Raw genomic sequence first — 20,939 nt, 5'->3', positions numbered from 1 at the left:
CAGATATGGGAGTTTTTTGTTGTTCTGATATTCTTTGATTTCCACGATTATCTAAAATGTAGACTATATTTAAAATTAATAGAATCGATTGAAATAAAACTAAACTAATTATGAATGTTCCACCCAGATACCTCCAGAGGATCTGTTGGACACAGTCTATTGTCGTTGTTGTGGTCATTAGCTCCACCCTGGCCATCATAGCTCATCACCCAAAAGGGTCCCATTTAGCAGGAATTCACACCTTCTAATGTCCTATTGTTCCAACAGGGTTTATATATCCAGAGACCTGGACATCTGCTCATTCAGCACAAGCTACTGACTGAGATAACTTCTCCAACCACTGCTCTGTGTCCTGGACTTCATTCTAATCTACAGCAAATATACAACATGTCTGAAAACCTTGGACCTCACCTCTCTCACAAAGTAATTAAACAATGCAAAACCTACTTGGCAATGATCGCTTTCATCCTGCAAGACTCTCCAGAAAAGATGCTCACCTTTACTCAAGTAAGTAATAGACACACCTGCTAAGCATTGCAATTTGACATACATAAATGATTAAGCAAAAGTAAACATGTAATAACATTACATATATAATTCAGTATTATATATTTTCAAGGAATGTATTGTCTTATTTCATACCTGATTTGTAAATTAATTTAGTTTTTTGTTTTTCAGTTGATGGACAGACTGGAAGGATTTGCGTCTAAATGGACAAAATCCTTTGAGAACAACATCAGGGCCTGTTTGTCAACGTACAGCTGTTTTGTCAAGGTAAATATAAATCCCTCTAATGAAGAATGATTCACTGATACATTTTCCACGGTTCAGGGAAAAACATTGAATAGCCGAACTCTCACAGCTTAATCAAATCTAACAGTACATTTTCTGTTTGTTTTTGCTTCACTTTCAGGTTCCAAATGGCCCAGATGCTGCATGGAATTACAACCCCAACTATTGGAAACTTGATCATAGTCAAATAACAGAAAGGATGGTGGAACGTCACTTCCTAGGCCTTCTGGAGTGGTTCCCAGAGTTCACCTCCACAGAGAGAAAGGAGGTGTTGATCACACCACGACCACCACCACCACCGTACCACTACACAACTCTCCATCGTAGTCCTGAAGCCACAGCCTGCAAAGCCGAGGTGAAGTTCAGCAGTTTCTCCATTGACTCCATCCTGAAGAAAGACACTCCCTCTGGTCTGTGCTGCAAAGCCCCTACTCTGTCAGAGGAGTCCACGGAGAGAACTGTTGGACTGAAGTGGAAGGTCAACTGGGCCTCTTCACCTGTGGACACACGCCCTGTTCAATGTACAGGTGACAGTTACTCCATCTGCACAACAGGAGGCAGCCAAGACCATGAACTCACTGCTAGATCTGGTGCTGCAGCTAGACCCACCAAGAAGAGGTTGTTGAGGTTGAGTCCACTGAGTCAGCAAGAAAAGTTCAACCATTGCAAAACCTACTTGGCAAAGATCGCCTTCATCCTGCAAGACTCTCCAGAAAAGAGGCTTACCTTTAGTGAGGTAAGAAACACATCTGATGAAACAAAAACTGTTTAATACATTAAAATGTAAAGTTGTCTCATTTCAGACCTAAGTTGTAATATCACTTTTTTTTTTTTCCCAGGTGATGGACAGACTGGAAGCATTCGGTTTTGGGAGAACAAAGTCCTTTGAGAACAACATCAGAGTCTGTTTATCAACCAGCAAATGTTTTACCACGGTAAATATTAATTCATCTGATTATAATATTTAAATGGTGGAATAATGATACTTATTGATGATGATGACTTATACTGATCAAGCTTAATCAAACTTATTTTCTTTTATTTTCAGATTCCAATGGGCTGGAATGGGTTGTGCAGGAACTACTGGACAGTTGATCCTAGTAAAATAACACAAAAGATTCTGCGTCGTCACTTCGAAGGAATTCTGGAATGGTTCCCTGAGTTGACCTCAGTGAGAAAGGAGATGTTGACCCCACCACCACCAGAAGCTGAAGCTGCAGCCTGCAGAGCTGTTGACAGTAGATGTGAGATGAAGTTCAGCAGTTCTTTCTCCATTGAGTCCATCCTGAATACAGACCGGTGACCGCTACGTGACTCCATCTACTGAAAAGGGGGATTCAAAGAGGAAAAAAACACTTGCTGTTGATGATAATGCATCGAGATATTGTTCACGAGTCATGATGAGTTCCTGGACAGAAGTCCTAAAGCACTGCTCCTTATTTCTACACTTATTTGACCCTGATATTCATCATTTTGTCTGTAAGAATTATTGGCTGTACTTTTTCTACATACTTGTGTATTGAAGATGTTTTCTAATAAAGCATTGAAAAACATTTTGTGTTTGTGTTGTGTTTATTTTTTCTAAATATTAAGTTTAATGGTTTAGCTGCGTGCACTACACATGAATGAAGTCTGATGCAATTTAAAGAAGATGAAATAGTATAGACAATATCTAAATTAATGTTTAATAATTAGATCAAGATAGATAAGCTTAGTTAAATGTTTATGGAGAGATTTGGGAGAGAAATTGAGGGTGTGAGATGGCAGCAAGCAAGGACAACACAAGGTATCCGAATTGCAGCCATCCGTAGGTGCACTTTGAGAGCGGTTTTGAAGGAGTCAAGGGATTAGCATGTCTTAATGACTGTTGGTAGGGTGTTCCACATTTTGGTGGCATAGGAGCGAAAATAATTTAGTCCCTTGTTTGTGCCGAATCTGGGTTGTACATGGTTTGTTGCACTCCCTCTGGTGTTGTGGGTGTGAACTTCGTTAACATTAAGGAAGTATTTAGACAGGTACATGCCCCATGGGTATCTTGGTGGTGTATCGAATCTTGTGGACCAGACCCATTGCAAGATGCTGTACTCTGTCGTCGACCCTAAGCCATTCCAGCCTGTCAAAGTGGGCAGGGGTGAGGTGGGTTCGGGGGGTGAGGCCAAGTAGGAGCCTGACCAGTTTGTTTTAAATGGTAAAATGGTGCATTTATATAGCGCCTTTATCCAAGGCGCTTTACATAGATTGTGCATTACATTCACCCATTCACACACACATTCATACACCGATTGCGGCGGAAGCCATGCAAGGTACCAACCAGCACATCGGGAGCAATTTGGGGTTCAGTGTCTTGCCCAAGGACACTTCGACATGTAGACAGGAGGAGCCGGGATTCGAACCGCCGACCCATGGATCATTGGACGACCTGCTCTACCTCCTGAGCCACAGCCGCCCTGTTTTGGGAGGTCTGGAGCCTTGTTTTAAGGGCCTTTTGAGGTGCTGTGGTACCAAGAGGTGCATTGCCTTGCCGCACCCTGCAGGCCCGCACCGCGTCTTGCTGACGGTTATTGCCGCAGTGCCACATTGAAATGTCGGATATTTAGTTTGTGGTGATAATGCATTTGCGACTGGTGTTGCATATTCATTAAATCACACCTGTGTACAGTACACCCCATGATACATCATTCTGAACGCTCATTCAGACTGGCCAACATTTGTAGCCTACCAAGTGGACAGTCTCAATTAAATGAGTGGTTTAGATTGATTAGCTTGACGCATGCAGTTTGCATGATTTCAAATCTATTGAAATACACAAGACTAGATAGAACTAGAAAAAGTGCCCTTCTGGGCATAGGTCTCCACCAGGAGGATAGGAGTGTGTGTGTGATGTTTGGCAAAATGTTTAGGAGCAATATAAACGTGTGTGTGTGTGTGTGTGTGTGTGTGTGTGTGTGTGTGTGTGTGTGTGTGTGTGTGTGTGTGTGTGTGTGTGTGTGTGTGTGTGTGTGTGTGTGTGTGTGTGTGTGTGTGTGTGTGTGTGTGTGTGTGTGTGTGTGACGCGGCTTGGCCTGTTGTAGCGCCACCATGAGGCTGATTTGAAAATTGTCAAGTGGCATTTCTTCCTCAGCCTAGTGGGAATATGCATGCACAGTTTCACCGCAATCGGATGCTGCGTTGAATAGTTGTGGCAATTTGTACAAAACGGGTACAAAGCGGGCTACTCCTGAAAGGTTTAGAAGCCAATCGTAGGCACTGAAGGTGGATTATGAGAAATCAAACAAACGCGTCTTGATCACATGACTATGGAGAGCATGTGTACCGATTTCCGTGAAATTTGGATAAAATCTGAACGAGTAATATTAGAAAATGTGTTTTACATATGTCGGCCTCCTGGTGGCGCTATAAAGAGCAGATGTGAAAAATTCCAGGCAAAGGTTTTTCCTTGGCCTCTAGGGAGTTGGCATACAACGTTATCCACAGATCCGTGCAGTTGGAGGTAAAAACACTTTTCGGCGAGTTATAGCGCCACCATGAGGCTTCACGTGGCATTTCGTCCTCGGCCTAGTGGGAATGTGCGTGCACAATTTAACGGAAATCACACAATGTGTTCATGATTTGCAGCATTTTGTTTGAAACTGAGCACTCCTGCGAACTTTGGAAGCCAATTTTAGCCAATCAGGATGGAGTCTGAGAAATCTGAAAGACCCGTTTCGTTGAATGGCTCTAGAGAGACTGTGTACCAAATTGCGTGACAAAATCTGTAGGTGTACTGTCCAAAAACTTGTTTTGCACAAAGCGGCCTCCTGGTGGCGCTATAACAGGCCTTATGGAAATTCTGGGGCAGAGGTTCATTGTTGGCATCCAGGGAGTGTGTGTGCAAAATTTGACATCTACCGGGTTAACGGTGCCGGAGATTAGCTGTTCACGGACGGACGGACTGACGGACGGACGGACGGAGTGCAAAACATACTCTCTCCCCATGCCTTCGGCCTGGTGGAGACAATAAAATAGGCATATTGACCGTGGTGTTTTCATTCAGAACTTCTGTAAGCTTAGACTGCACTTATTGTTATATCCATAATATCCACAAGAGGGCAGGCTTGGTCTGAACTTGAGGATTCTTTAGTTTATGCCATGGAGTAACATTTCTGTTCTTCTGAATTTTCAATAGTGTGCACATCCATACTAAACTGAGAATGAACATAATTTGTAAGTTGTCTTTGAGTATACTAGTTTCTCAGGAAAAAAACAAATTAAACAAATGTTTTCAATGCTTTTATTTAAAAAAATAAAACTCAACAAGTACTGTAATCCATAAACTGTATAAAGTGAAGTACAGGCAAAAATGATGAATATAGACATCAAATGGGTCCATACAGTGCTATCTGTCTTCTGTCGAGGAACGTACTCATCATGGTTCCTGAACAATCTCTTGATGCATCATCAATCATCATCATCACCACCAGTGAGTTAATTCTCTGACAGAGTAACTGTCACCTGCACATTGAACAAGCTGTGTGTCCACAGGTGAAGAGTCCCAGGTGAACTTCATCTTCAGTCCAACAGTCTCTGTGGACCAACTAGGCTCCTGCTCCACTCCTGACCCATCGGCCTCCTCTGACAGAGGAGAGGCTTTGCAGCCCAGACCAGAGGGACTGTCTTTCTTCAGGATGGAGTCGATGGAGAAAGAACTGCTGAACTTCACCTCACATCTGCTGTTAACAGCTTTGCAGGCTGCAGCTGGTGGGGTCATCTCCTTTCTCTCTGTGGAGGTGAACTCTGGGAACCACTCCAAAAGGCCATGGAAGTGACGATGCACCATCTTTTCTGTTATTTTGCTGTGATCCAGTTTCCAGTAGTTACATGGGGACTCTGGGCTGAATGAAATCTGAAAATGAAAGAACGGTACGGTTAGAATTTATTGAGATGAGATATGAGAGCTCAGGTAAATGCATTTGTGACAATTCTTATCAGCGAAAGGAATTTATATTTACCTTGACAAAACATGTGTCGGTTGACAAGCGGACTCTGATGGTGTTCTCAAACGATTTTGTCCGCCGAGATCCCAATGAGTCCAGTCTGTTCATCAACTGCAGGAAAGAAAAATACGTGTTATTATGAATGCATTCTTGGAGAAGTCAAATTTACATTTGATATAAAATGGATATCACTGGCAGAGATAAGGCCAAGTTTGAAGTAGCTAATGTTGCCCAGGAAAGGGAAAGAGTTAAATTATTAGTAGGATTGTGCGTTTCTTACCTGACTGAAGGTGAGCATCTTTTCTGGAGAGTCTTGTAGGACGAAGGCGATCATTGCCAAGTAGGTTTTGCACTCGTTGAACCTTTCTTGCCGAGTAGCATTGGGTGGATCGGGACTCATGCACATTCTCTTGGTGGGTCTAGCAGCAGCACAATCATCAGTGAGTCCATCGTCTGCGTAGATCCTGTCAACAGTTCTCTCTGTAGACCAATTACGCTTCTGCTGCACTTTGACCGACCCAATGGACTCCTCTGACAGCGGAGAGGCTTTGCAGCCCAGACCAGAGGGACTGTCTTTCTTCAGGATGGAGTCAATGGAGAAAGAACTGCTGAACTTCACCTCACATCTGCTGCTAACAGCTTTGCAGGCTGCGGCTTCAGGAGAGTGGAGCGTTGTGTAGTGGTCAGGTGGTGGTGGTGTGGTCAACATATCCTTTCTCTCCATGGAGCTGAATTCGGGGAACCACCAGATAACTCCTTTGAAGTGACGACGTGCCATCTTTTCTGTTATCTTACTATGATCAAATCTCCAGTTGTTCCATGGGTCTGACGGGCTCAGTGCAATCTGAAAAGTAAAGCAGTATGTTGTCAGTATAATGATATTTCAGCTATTTAGAGTTGACAGTTTACATTTTTATCAGTGAAATGTTTGTTTGGCTAATGTATATTTACCTTGACAAAACATGTGTTTGCTGACAAACAGACTCTGATGTTGTTCTCAAAGGATCTTGTCCTCGTCGACCCGAATGCTTCCAGTCTGTCCATCAACTGCATGGAGGAAAAAAATAGAAATCAAGTTACAAATTAGGTCTGAAATAAGTTACCATGTAGACCTGAGAGCCTTCGCAACACCAAGTGACGGCCTTTTATCCCCATATATGGCATTACATTACATTATGAAATGTATCAAACGGTTAGCAGCAGGATGGATTGTCTGTTTCTTACCTGACTAAAGGTGAGCATCTTGCCTGGAGAGTCTTCTAGGATGAAGGCGACCATTGCCAAGTAGGTTTTGCACTTGTTGAAACTTTCTTGCAGAGCAGCATTGGGTGAATGGTGGTAAGACAGGCGAGGTCTGAGGTTTCCAGACATCTTGTATCCTTGTTGTAGAATCAAGTCCAGGATACAGAGCAGTGGTTTGAGAAGTTCTCTCAGTCAGTAGCTTGTGCTGAATGAGCAGATGTCCAGGTCTCTGGATATATAAACCCTGTTGGAACAATAGGACATCAGAAGGTGTGAATTCCTGCTTGGTTAATGAGGGCCTTTCCATAGGATGAGCTTTGATGGCCAGGGTGGAGCCAATGACCACAACAACAATAGACCATGTCCAACAGATCCTTTGGAGGTATCTGGGTGTAACATTCATTTTAGTTTTTTTATTTTATTTTAGTAAGAATATCAGAGTGACAGTGGAAACAAACAGTATTCATTTCTCAAACAATGATCTTCAATTCCGTTTTTTTTGGATAAAGATTCCCAGAGCATATGAATATTTTTGTTCATGGTTGTCTCGTTATATTTTGAGCATGTTGAACATATTGACATTGAGAAGTAAAAACCCAATGTTTTAATCCAACGTGTATGATTATTATAATTACCCATATAACCTTCATATTCTGACTGTCCCACATAACACAAATCCAATCTATAATGTTCGTACAGCAATTCATGTCCAATTGTATTCTTTACTACCCTGTGGTGTATAGTGTGAATCATTAGTTACTACGTAAATAGATTATTTTTCTACTTATAATGTAGATAGCATGTAGAGACAGATGCCATGGGTTCATTAACCCAGCATCCAATAGTTTCAATGTACATATTGTATGATGTTTAGACATTATAATACAATCAGTGATAACTGAGGTACTGTACTGTACTGTACTGTACTGTACTGTACTGTACTGTACTGTACTGTACTGTACTGTACTGTACTGTACTGTACTGTACTGTACTGTACTGTACTGTACTGTGTAAATGTATAATACATGTGTTGACTTCATTGAATGGCCCATTAGCCTCACAAACCTCCTGGAGTATGCATATGCGTTATGCACATCACCTACACAGTTAGATACACATCACTATTATGCACATCACCTCCACAGTTACGCATCACTATTATGCAATTTACCTGCACATCTCTGGAATGGCTGTACATTGATAAGCTAATGTCAGCAATGTTACCATTTTAGACATATTTAGGTTTTTCCAGTAAGGTTTCTCCTGTGTCTTACATGTGTTGACTTCATTGAATGGCTCATTAGCCTCACAAAGCCTGTGAGTCCTGGATGAGGTGATAATCACTGGAATGTGTTCTGTTCATGAACACACCAACAACATGACCTCCTATTTACGTCAATCTCCTTTCTACACAATTACACTCACTTCTGCATTAAAGAACACAGTCACATTTTACCAGAGGTGGAAAGTAATCAGCTACATTTACTGTACAGTACTGTACTGTGAAATGTTGAGGTTTACTAGTATTTAAATGTGTCTACACTTCTACTCTATACATCTCAGAGGCAAATATTGAACTTGCTCCACTGCAATTATTTGAGTTACAAGCTACGTAATTGTATACTAATGTATGGTATTGTTGTTACAAAACATAATAACATTACATTTATATATGTAAATGGTCAAGGTGTGTGTGTGTGTGTGTACATGTGTCACACAGGTTATCCACTAAGACATGGTTCTCAAACTTTGTAATTGCAACCATAGGTCGCATTTACTATGAAAACGTGCAATTCCTGTGCGATTCCCGTCAGTGTATCATTCAAAATCCCCATACATGGGAAAGCCCCCATATATGGTGCCCAGGTCTTGTGACATCGCGTGACATCATCAGTGGAGATCCCTGATGTCATCAATATTGGCCGGCAACTCCACATCTGACCTCAAACCTCAAATCCTTAGATCTCCATATATGGATATATGTCCATTCAAACTAGACAGGCCTGCCCCAACGTTATTAGTGCAGCCGCGCCCGGCAGCTGGCGAATACTAGAGTTCTCAACAGGCCCGAAAATTAAGGCCTGGCCCTCATCAAACCCTGTACACTCAAGAGAATGTCCCCGCTGCCACCCTTAGATCTCCATATATGGAGCTGACCTGTTCTGAAATTCCATATGTTGATCTGAACTTCCATATGTTGATCTGAACTCATCAAACCATATTGTACACTCAAGACATGCTCCTTATATGGCCAGTACAGAATTCCTGCACGCGCCCAGCAGTTTGCCGTCAACGAGGCGGATGCGTGCAGCCGTGCACGCTTCTCGCTCTTATGCGTTTTACTGGTTAATTAATAGTAATATAATTCAGTATTAATGCAGTGAGGGGAAAGGGGGTGGGGGGATTCCGATTTTACGGGGGCCAGTTTCAAATTGCAGCCGTCCGTAGGTGCCCTTTGAGAGCGGTTTTGAAGGAGTCAAGGGATTTGCATGTCTTAATGACTGTTGGTAGGGCGTTCCACATTTTGGTGGCATAGGAGCGAAAAGTATTTAGTCCCTTGTTTGTGCTGAATCTGGGTTGTACATGGTTTGTTGCACTCCCTCTGGTGTTGTGGACTTCGTTAACATTAAGGAAGTATTTAGACAGGTACATGGGTATCTTGGTGGTGTATCGAATCTTGTGGACCAGACCCATTGCAAGATGCTGTACTCTGTCGTCGACCCTAAGCCATTCCAGCCTGTCAAAGTGGGCAGGGGTGAGGGGGGTGAGGACAAGTAAGAGCCTGGAGCCTTGTTTTAAGGGCCTTTTGAGGTGTTGTGGTACCAAGAGGTGCATGCATAGTCGAAGAAACATTGTTGGGCATTGTTGGGCTCCTGTTAAGGGCTCCTGTTAAGGTCTTCAAGGTGTTTTTTTCTAATGGAAATATATATATTTTTAAAAACAGGGTTGTATTAATCGGGGACTAGACTATTTGACATTCAATGTTCTTTTTCCACAAAGAGTCTTGAAAAATGGGGATTGTCTTATAATGTATAGGATGCCAGGTCAATAATGACCTTGCATCAGTCTACATTCTATCTAAATAAAAAACGTTTCCTTTGCATAAGCCTGTAATGGCGTCGAAGCTAGGGCCAGTGCTGTGCTACGGGCTATGGGTGGAGTCTGAAGAGGTGACTAAGAATATATATCTTTGTTCACAGTGGATCGGATGGTTCACAACATTCCTATGCTAAATGCTTTTAAGGAGCACATTTGATCATTTGCTTGATGTTCTGTGTAAAGCACATTGAATTGCTAGATAAAACTTCCCTGACAGTAGTTCTAATTTACACCTTGTCTCTTTGAAAAGGGATCATCGTCTAAGACAATAGAGACATGAAACGAGGCGATAATCACTGGAATGCAGCAGAGGTGGCATGAAACAACTCTTCTCTTCTTGCCTGGACTGCTGTGATTGAAAACAAACCTTTTCACTGTGCAATGTGTGGAATATTCACTTTGGGCTTATACGCTGAATACAATGTTCTGGCCTTTATGCCTTTTGTACAATGCCCATTGTACAATGCCCTGTACAATGAGAACAGGGCAATACAAAGTGTTTTAACTAAATCATTATAAAAAAACACACAGGATATCCAGGACAGCAATATAAAAGGAGGTTTGAATACAATACAAAATAAAGTAATAAAGTAATTAGGTACAAATTAAACATATTCAGTGGTACACATTTTTAAACCGACGAGAGTTGCAGCAGACCTGCAATTTTCTGTGAGTTTGTTCCAGATGTGTGGTGCATAAAAACAGAAAATATGCCTTTCCCAGATGACACCTCGTGACATCACGTCTCCATATATGGTCACGCCTCGTGACATCACACCTTGTGACACGTCACGCCATATGACCATCTCTAACCCTGGATAACCATACATGGAGAAGACTGGATCATCAGATAGATGGATAGATAGACAGACAGACAGACAGACAGACAGACAGACAGACAGACAGACAGACAGACAGACAGACAGACAGACAGACAGACAGACAGACAGACAGACAGACAGACAGACAGACAGACAGACAGACAGACAGACAGACAGACAGACAGATAGATAGATAGATAGATAGATTCTTTATTTTTGTGTCATGCACCCAAGGCCACATGGACTTATAGGACACACCATACAAATCATTGCTTCAATATTGCATAGATCTGCATATATGGAGCCGGCCAGCAATCTACATCTGACCTCAAACCCTTAGATCTCCATATATGGAGCCGAACTGTTCTGACATTCCATATGTTGATCTGACCTCATAAAACCCTGTACACTCAAGTCTCAAGACACGCTCCATATATGATCCTTGCTATATCATATGTTTTAGAAAATGTGTGTTCTTTAATGCAGAAATTGTTAAAAGTGTAATTGTGTAGAAAGGAGATTGATGTAAATAGGAGGTCATGTTGTTGGTGTGTTCATGAACAGAACACATTCCAGTGATTATCACCTCATCCAGGACTCCCAGGGTTTGTGAGGCTAATGGGCCATTCAATGAAGTCAACAAATGTATTATACACACACACACACACACACACACACACACACACACACACACACACACACACACACACACACACACACACACACACACACACACACACACACACACACACACACACACACACACACACACACACACACAATGTACAGCCATTCCAGGGGTGTGCAGGTGATGTGCATAATAGTGATGTGTATCTAACTGTGTAGGTGATGCATAATGAATATCAATGTCACAGTTGAATGTGCAAAGGAGTCGAGCAGTCGGAGCAGATATGCATCACTGAGTGTCTGTTGACTTTGATGAAGACATTACATTTATGTTCAACATTTACTCAGTGTACATTATATATGTTATAATTAATGAAATAAATTAATGTACAGTAATACAGAATAGATAGAAGACTATACATTGCAAAAAAGTACTACTACAAAACTACATTCTAAAAGTTCACAATGCATCGCAACTTGTAGATCTTGTAGATCAGTTATTTTCATGGAAGGTTCTTCACCTCCTATGACGTCCAGAATTGGGCATTTCATCCCCCATTAATCCACTGTGGAATGTATAGAAAAGTACAATAGTTCATTATAAACTATAGTCCTTGGGTCATCTATTTTAATATTATAAAGATATATAACTAACTACTAAAAGTCAGACACATTGAGGCTTTAAGAAATACAAGCCCTATATCACATTTAACCTCATCAATATGTTCAAAATGTTTAAAATATGAATAATAGACTTCATATTTAATATGTAATTGCAAAAATGCAAAAGTTACCTTGCATTTTGCTGTAACTGTCAGATTGGGGTCAATGTTGTCCACAATCCAACACTAAATAATTTCCAAACATGGAAGTATTAGTGCAATGACACTGTATATCAATATAGACTATACACTATAGAGTAGCCTCAGCCTGTTTCAGGTACAAACAATGAAGTGCAGAGGTGATAATCACTGGAATGTAAGCAAAACTTCCCCTCATTGAATAAACATGAACCAGTAAACTCAAATATATGCTGATGTTCATTTAAACACCGTTAGAACTACACCTGAAGATGGTGAATGTATTTGACAGACTAGGTTAGGTTTGGCAGATTTTTTTTAAGGTTTACAGTATATATCACAGAATTAAGTTCAGTTCTAAGTGTTCAACATGCTCAGTCAAAATATAACGAGATATTGATCGTTCCATGTGAAAACAATTATTATTAAGATCACTAATAATGCAGATAGTCGAGGAATACACACAATTATTAGTTATGTTCCATTTTGATATCCATCTCCGATCACAGCAGCTCACAATCTTGCTGCTGTGTTTGCACATTGTTGTACTTCACCCAGCAGATATGGGAGTTTTTTGTTGTTCTGATATTCTTTGATTTCCACGATTATCTAAAATGTAGACTATATTTAAAATTAATAGAATCGATTGAAATAAAACTAAACTAATTATGAATGTTCCACCCAGATACCTCCAGAGGATCTGTTGGACACAGTCTATTGTCGTTGTTGTGGTCATTAGCTCCACCCTGGCCATCATAGCTCATCACCCAAAAGGGTCCCATTTAGCAGGAATTCACACCTTCTAATGTCCTATTGTTCCAACAGGGTTTATATATCCAGAGACCTGGACATCTCCTCATTCAGCACAAGCTACTGACTGAGAGAACTTCTCCAACCACTGCTCTGTGTCCTGGACTTCATTCTAATCTACAGCAAATATACAACATGTCTGAAAACCTTGGACCTCACCTCTCTCACAAAGTAATTAAACAATGCAAAACCTACTTGGCAATGATCGCTTTCATCCTGCAAGACTCTCCAGAAAAGATGCTCACCTTTACTCAAGTAAGTAATAGACACACCTGCTAAGCATTGCAATTTGACATACATAAATGATTAAGCAAAAGTAAACATGTAATAACATTACATATATAATTCAGTATTATATATTTTCAAGGAATGTATTGTCTTATTTCATACCTGATTTGTAAATTAATTTTGTTTTTTGTTTTTCAGTTGATGGACAGACTGGAAGGATTTGCGTCTAAATGGACAAAATCTTTTGAGAACAACATCAGGGCCTGTTTGTCAACGTACAGCTGTTTTGTCAAGGTAAATATAAATCCCTCTAATGAAGAATGATTCACTGATACATTTTCCACGGTTCAGGGAAAAACATTGAATAGCCGAACTCTCACAGCATAATCAAATCTAACAGTACATTTTCTGTTTGTTTTTGCTTCACTTTCAGGTTCCAAATGGCCCAGATGCTGCATGGAATTACAACCCCAACTATTGGAAACTTGATCATAGTCAAATAACAGAAAGGATGGTGGAACGTCACTTCCTAGGCCTTCTGGAGTGGTTCCCAGAGTTCACCTCCACAGAGAGAAAGGAGGTGTTGATCACACCACCACCACCACCGTACCACTACACAACTCTCCATCCTAGTCCTGAAGCCACAGCCTGCAAAGCTGAGGTGAAGTTCAGCAGTTTCTCCATTGACTCCATCCTGAAGAAAGACACTCCCTCTGGTCTGTGCTGCAAAGCCCCTACTCTGTCAGAGGAGTCCACGGAGAGAACTGTTGGACTGAAGTGGAAGGTCAACTCTTCACCTGTGGGCACACGCCCTGTTCAATGTACAGGTGACAGTTACTCCATCTGCACAACAGGAGGCAGCCAAGACCATGAACTCACTGCTAGATCTGGTGCTGCAGCTAGACCCACCAAGAACAGGTTGTTGGGGTTGAGTCTGCTGAGTCAGCAAGACAAGTTCAACCATTGCAAAACCTACTTGGCAAAGATCGCCTTCATCCTGCAAGACTCTCCAGAAAAGAGGCTTACCTTTAGTGAGGTAAGAAACACATCTGATAAAACAAAAACTGTTTAAAACATTAAAATGTAAAGTTGTCTCATTTCAGACCTAAGTTGTAATATCACTTTTTCTTTTTTCCCAGGTGATGGACAGACTGGAAGCATTCGGGTTTGGGAGAACAAAGTCCTTTGAGAACAACATCAGAGTCTGTTTATCGACCAGCAAATGTTTTACCACGGTAAATATTAATTCATCTGATTATAATATTTAAATGGTGGAATAATGATACTTATTGATGATGATGACTTATACTGATCAAGCTTAATCAAACTTATTTTCTTTTATTTTCAGATTCCAATGGGTTGGAATGGGTTGTGCAGGAACTACTGGACAGTTGATCATAGTAAAATAACACAAAAGATTCTGCGTCGTCACTTCGAAGGAATTCTGGAATGGTTCCCTGAGTTGACCTCAGTGAGAAAGGAGATGTTGACCCCACCACCACCAGAAGCTGAAGCTGCAGCCTGCAGGGCTGTTAACAGTAGATGTGAGGTCAAGTTCAGCAGTTCTTTCTCCATTGAGTCCATCCTGAATACAGACCGGTGACAGCTACGTGACTCCATCTACTGAAAAGGGGGATTCAAAGAGGGAAAAAACACTTGCTGTTGATGATAATGCATCGAGAGATTGTTCACGAGTCATGATGAGTTCCTGGACAGAAGTCCTAAAGCACTGCTCCTTATTTCTACACTTATTTGACCCTGATATTCATAATTTTGTCTAAGAATTCTTGGCTGTACTTCTACATACTTGTGTATTGAAGATGTTGAGTTTTATTATTTTAATAAAGCATCGAAAAACATTTTGTGTTTGTGTTGTGTTGTGTTTAATTTTTCTAAATATTAAGTATAATGGTTTAGCTGCGTGCACTGCACATCAATGAAGTCTGATGAAATTGAAAGAAGATGAAATAGTATAGACAATAACTAAATTAATGTTTAATAATTCGATCAAGATAGCTAAGATAAGCTTATTTAAATGTTTATGGAGAGATTTGGGAGAGAAATTGAGGGTGTGAGATGGCACTATCCATAGAATATTAATTCATATTAACAGATAATCTATAATTATTCCTCACACAACATAATATTTTACCAAATAAAAACAAAAGCATTATTTTTGTAGAGAAGGACTGCCACATGTAAGACTGCAACTTTATTGATATGAAGCCATAGACATTTATCCGTGGCTAACTGCATATATGGAGCCGGCCAGCAATCTACATTTGACCTCAAACCCTTAGATCTCCATATATGGAGCCGAACTGTTCTGACATTCCATATCAAATCAAATCAAACTTTATTTGTATAGCACATTTACAACAGCCAAAGCTGACCAAAGTGCTGAACAGAGTAAAACAAGACAGAGCATAGCAATGTAAAACAATGACAAGAGACAATAAAATATAAAACAGAGCATACAATAGCACAGAGCAGGAAATCAATATACAGACCAGATGCAGTTAAAGGCGAGGGAGAACAGATGAGTTTTGAGGATGGATTTAAAAGCCCCAATTGACAAAAATATGTTGATTGTGCACTCGTCCTTCCTGTTCTGACATTCCATAATGTTGATCTGACCTCATAAAACCCTGTACACTCAAGATACGCTCCATATATGGCCAGTACAGAATTAATGTCATATGTTGATCTGACAGTAGTCTGCCGTCACCCAGGCGTTGTGTGCACACGACCTCTCGCCCTCGCCCTCAGGGCGTCTAACTGGTATTGAAATATTGTAATTACTCAAATCTATGATATATTCTTCAGGTGACAGTAGGCTGACTTTGTAATTGTGTTAATATGACTGTTGAAATTCAGGTCTGAATTATAATTCATAATTTACAATTTAGGCATTATCATCAGTCTAACAGTAGAATATCCAAATAAAAAAATGATCTGTACATTGAAACTATAAACACTATAGGATGTACATAACATCTAAATTAAAAAATATATATATTTTACTATACACCAATGTTTTAACATTACTGTGTGCAGTTTACCGAATGTAAAATGGTAAATGGTGCATTTATATAGCACCTTTATCCAAGGCGCTTTACATAGATTGTGCATTACATTCACCTATTCACACACACAATTCATACACCGATGGCGGCAGAAACCATGCAAGGCACCAACCGGCACATCAGGAGCAATTAGGGGTTCAGTGCCTTGCTCAAGGACACTTCGACACTAACTCTGGGGGAGCCCACAGGGTTCGAACTGGCAACGGGTTCGAACTGGCAACCTTGCGGTTACCATCCAGCCACTCTACCCCTGAGCCACTGCTGCCCCAATGTAAACTGCAGCCGTGCACGCTTCTCGCCCTTAGGCGTCTTTTTCCTTTTTTTTATTTTTATTTTTGTGGCTTTCGCCTTTATTTTATATTTTTTATGGAGGGACAGACAGTAGGCTGACAGGAAATGGGGAGAGAGATGGGGGGGAAGACATGCAGTAAAGGCCGTCGGGATCGGGAGTCGAACCCACGGCACACTGCCAGACTGGATTACCATGAGCCAAGGTGCCTGGACCGCTGAGCCACGGCCCAGGCCGCCCTTATGCGTCTTACTGGTTAATTAATAGTAATATAATTCAGTATGAATGATTATTATATATATACAGACCCCTATCTGAGAATATTGTGTACCCCTCATTTGTGTCGTTAAAACATTTCAATATGTATCCATATAGCCAGTGTATAAGGTCAAAGGTTAAACGACTTTATGTTGTATTAACTCATTTGTCTGGAGCCCTGTCTAACAGTTTTGATTGATTGAAATATGTATTAACAGTTTTGCAGAATTACAGTACATTTCAAGCACAACTCAATACAAAGACTGTGAGTGGACGACCCAATAAAGCATTACACTTGTTTACAAGAGGGTCCACCTTGTTAAATTCATCAAAACATTTAGAGACGTACACATATACACTTCTATAAAGCCAAAGAACAGGAATTCATCATAAATTAGGTAAAAAGGGAAAATAAACATATACAGTGAGGGGAAAAAGGGGTGGGGGGATTCAGATTTTATGGGGGCCAATTTCGAATTGCAGCCGTCCGTAGGTGCCCTTTGAGAGCGGTTTTGAAGGAGTCAAGGGATTTGCATGTCTTAATGACTGTTGGTAGGGCGTTCCACATTTTGGTGGCATAGGAGCGAAAATAATTTAGTCCCTTGTTTGTGCCGAATCTGGGTTGTACATGGTTTGTTGCACTCCCTCTGGTGTTGTGGGTGTGGACTTCGTTAACATTAAGGAAGTATTTAGACAGGTACATGGGTATCTTGGTGGTGTATCGAATCTTGTGGACCAGACCCATTGCAAGATGCTGTACTCTGTCGTCAACCCTATCAGCTGTGTTCACAACATTCCTATGCTAAATGGTTTTAAGGAGCACATTTGATCATTTGCTTGATGTTCTGTGTAAACTTCCCTGACAGTAGTTATAATTTACACCTGGTCTCTTTGAAAAGGGATCATCGTCTAAGACAATAGAGACATGAAACGAGGCGATAATCACTGGAATGCAGCAGAGGTGGCATGAAACTCTTCTCTTCTTGCCTCGACTGCTGTGACTGAAAACAAACCTTTTCACTGTGCAATGTGTGGAATATTCACTTTGGGCTTATACGCTGAATACAATGTTCTGGCCTTTAGGCCTTTTGTACAATGCCCATTGTACAATGCCCTGTACAATGAGAACAGGGCAATACAAAGTGTTTTAACTAAATCATTATAAAAAAACACAGGATATCTAGGACAGCAAAAAGGAGGTTTGAATACAATACAAAGTAAAGTAATAAAGTAATTAGGTACAGTACAAATGAAACATATTCAGCAGACCTGCAATTTTCTGTGAGTTTGTTCCAGATGTGTGGTGCATAAAAACAGAAAATATGCCTTTCCCAGATGACGCCTCGTGACATCACGTCTCCATATATGGTCACGTCTCCATATATGGTCACGCCTCGTGACATCACACCTTGTGACACGTCACACCATATGGCCATCTCTATATATGAAGATCACGACACTGACCTCATCTAACCCTGGATAACCATACATGGAGAAGACTGGATCATCAGATAGATAGATAGATAGATAGATAGACAGATAGATAGATAGATGGATAGATGGATAGATGGATGGATAGATAGATAGATAGATAGATAGATAGATAGATAGATAGATAGATAGATAGATAGATAGATTCTTTATTTTTGTGTCATACACCCAAGGCGCCCAGCCCACATGGACTTATAGGACACACCATACAAATCATTGCTTCAATATTGCATAGATCTGCATATATGTAGCCGGCCAGCAATCTACATCTGACCTCAAACCCTTAGATCTCCATATATGGAGCCTAACTGTTCTGCATTAAAGAACACAGTCACATTTTTACCAACTACATTTACTGTACAGTACTAGTATACTGTGACATTTTGAGGTTTACTAGTATTTAAATGTGTCTACACTTCTACTCTATACATCTCGGAGGCAAATATTGAACTTGATCCACTGCAATTATTTGAGTTACAAGCTACGTAATTGTATACTAATGTTTGGTATTGTAGACGTACATTGTTGTTACAAAACATAATAACATTACATTTATATATGTAAATGGTCAAGGTGTGTGTGTACATGTGTCACACAGGTTATCCACTAAGACATGGTTCTCAAACTTTGTAATTGCAAGGTCATCATTGCAACCAAAGGTCATCATCAGTGAAGATCGATGTCATCCTTAGATCTCCATATATTATATATCTAGATAGATATATGTCAGTACCTGTTCTGATACCTGTCCATTCAAACTCTAGACGGGCCTACCCCAAAGTTATTAGTGCAGCCGCGCCCGGCAGCCAGCGAATACTAGAGTTCTCAACAGGCCCGAAAATTAAGGCCTGGCCCTCATCAAACCCTGTACACTCAAGAGAATGTCCCCGCTGCCACCCTTAGATCTCCATATATGGAGCTGACTTGTTCTGAAATTCCATATGTTGATCTGAACTCATCAAACCATATTGTACACTCAAGACATGCTCCTTATATGGCCAGTACAGAATTCCTGCACTCGCCCAGCAGTCTGCCGTCAACGAGGCGGATGCGTGCAGCCGTGCACGCTTCTCGCCCTTATGCGTCTTACTGGTTAATTAATAGTAATATAATTCAGTATTAATGCAGTGAGGGGAAAAGGGGGTGGGGGGATTCTGATTTTACGGGGGCCAGTTTCAAATTGCAGCCGTCCGTAGGTGCCCTTTGAGAGCGGTTTTGAAGGAGTCAAGGGATTCGCATGTCTTAATGACTGTTGGTAGGGCGTTCCACATTTTGGTGGCATAGGAGCGAAAATAATTTAGTCCCTTGTTTGTGCTGAATCTGGGTTGTACATGGTTTGTTGCACTCCCTCTGGTGTTGTGGGTGTGGACTTCGTTAACATTAAGGAAGTATTTAGACAGGTACATGGGTATCTTGGTGGTGTATCGAAGGTGTTGCATATTCATTAAATCACACCTGTGTACAGTACACCCCATTATACATAATTCTGAGCGCTCATTCAGACTGGCCAACATTTGTACCAAGTGGACATGCAGTCTCAATTAAATGAGTGGTTTAGCTTGATTAGCTTGACGCATCATCATCATAATCATCATTGCTTTAGAGGTTTATCACATGTTTGCATGATTTCAAATCTATTGAAATACACAACATAGAATCAAATAGGCCTATTGACCGTGGTGTTTTCGTTCAGAACTTCTGTAGAATGCTTTAGACTGCACTTATTGCTATATCCATAATATCCACAAGAGGGCAGCCTTGGTCTGAACTTGAGGATTCTTTAATTTATGCCATGGAGTGACATTTCTCTGTTCTTCTGAATTTTCAATAGTGTGTACACCCATACTAAACTGAGAATGAACATAATTTGTAAGTTGTCTTTGAGTATACTAGTTTCTCAGGAAAAAAACAAATTAAACAAATGTTTTCAATGCTTTTATTTAAAGAAATAAAACTCAACAAGTACTGTAATCCATAAACTGTATAAAGTGAAGTACAGGCAAAAATGATGAATATCGCCATCAAATGGGTCCATACAGTGCTATCTGTCTTCTGTCGAGTTCAGGTTCCTGAACAATCTCTTGATGCATCATCATCATCACCACCAGTGAGTTAATTCTCTGACAGAGTAACTGTCACCTGCACATTGAACAAGCTGTGTGTCCACAGGTGAAGAGTCCCAGGTGAACTTCATCTCCAGTCCAACTGTTCTCTCTGTGGACCAACTAGGCTCCTGCTCCACTCCTGACCCATCGGCCTCCTCTGACAGAGGAGAGGCTTTGCAGCACCGACCAGAGGGACTGTCTTTCTTCAGGATGGAGTCGATGGAGAAAGAACTGCTGAACTTCACCTCACATCTGCTGTTAACAGCTTTGCAGGCTGCAGCTGGTGGGGTCATCTCCTTTCTCTCTGTGGAGGTGAAC

At 40.9% G+C, this 20,939-nt stretch overlaps 2 protein-coding genes across 2 annotated transcripts in view; both read left to right on the top strand.

Annotated features, from left to right (window-relative positions):
• LOC306938810 (uncharacterized protein) overlaps positions 1 to 15,150 on the top strand; it is an 88,651-nt gene extending 73,501 nt beyond the window's left edge. The window contains exons 3-7 of the mRNA XM_079523128.1: positions 13,180 to 13,419; positions 13,591 to 13,686; positions 13,826 to 14,428; positions 14,532 to 14,627; positions 14,741 to 15,150. Coding sequence (XP_079379254.1) covers positions 13,300 to 13,419; positions 13,591 to 13,686; positions 13,826 to 14,428; positions 14,532 to 14,627; positions 14,741 to 14,995 — 1,170 coding nt within the window. The 5' untranslated portion in view covers positions 13,180 to 13,299 and the 3' untranslated portion in view covers positions 14,996 to 15,150. The remainder of the gene's footprint in view (positions 1 to 13,179; positions 13,420 to 13,590; positions 13,687 to 13,825; positions 14,429 to 14,531; positions 14,628 to 14,740) is intronic.
• LOC306938198 (forkhead box protein H1-like) lies at positions 335 to 2,251 on the top strand. The gene is made up of 4 exons (XM_079522262.1): positions 335 to 507; positions 679 to 774; positions 914 to 1,173; positions 2,071 to 2,251. The coding sequence occupies exons 1-4, from the start codon at positions 388 to 390 to the stop codon at positions 2,093 to 2,095; spliced, it is 501 nt and encodes a 166-aa protein (XP_079378388.1). The 5' UTR covers positions 335 to 387; the 3' UTR covers positions 2,096 to 2,251.
• Positions 15,151 to 20,939: the final 5,789 nt, after the last annotated feature.

Source organism: Electrona antarctica (genome assembly GCF_951216825.1).
Source record: "Electrona antarctica genome assembly, chromosome: 15".
NCBI lineage: Eukaryota > Metazoa > Chordata > Actinopteri > Myctophiformes > Myctophidae > Electrona > Electrona antarctica.
This window is presented reverse-complemented; position numbering and strand designations above follow the sequence as displayed.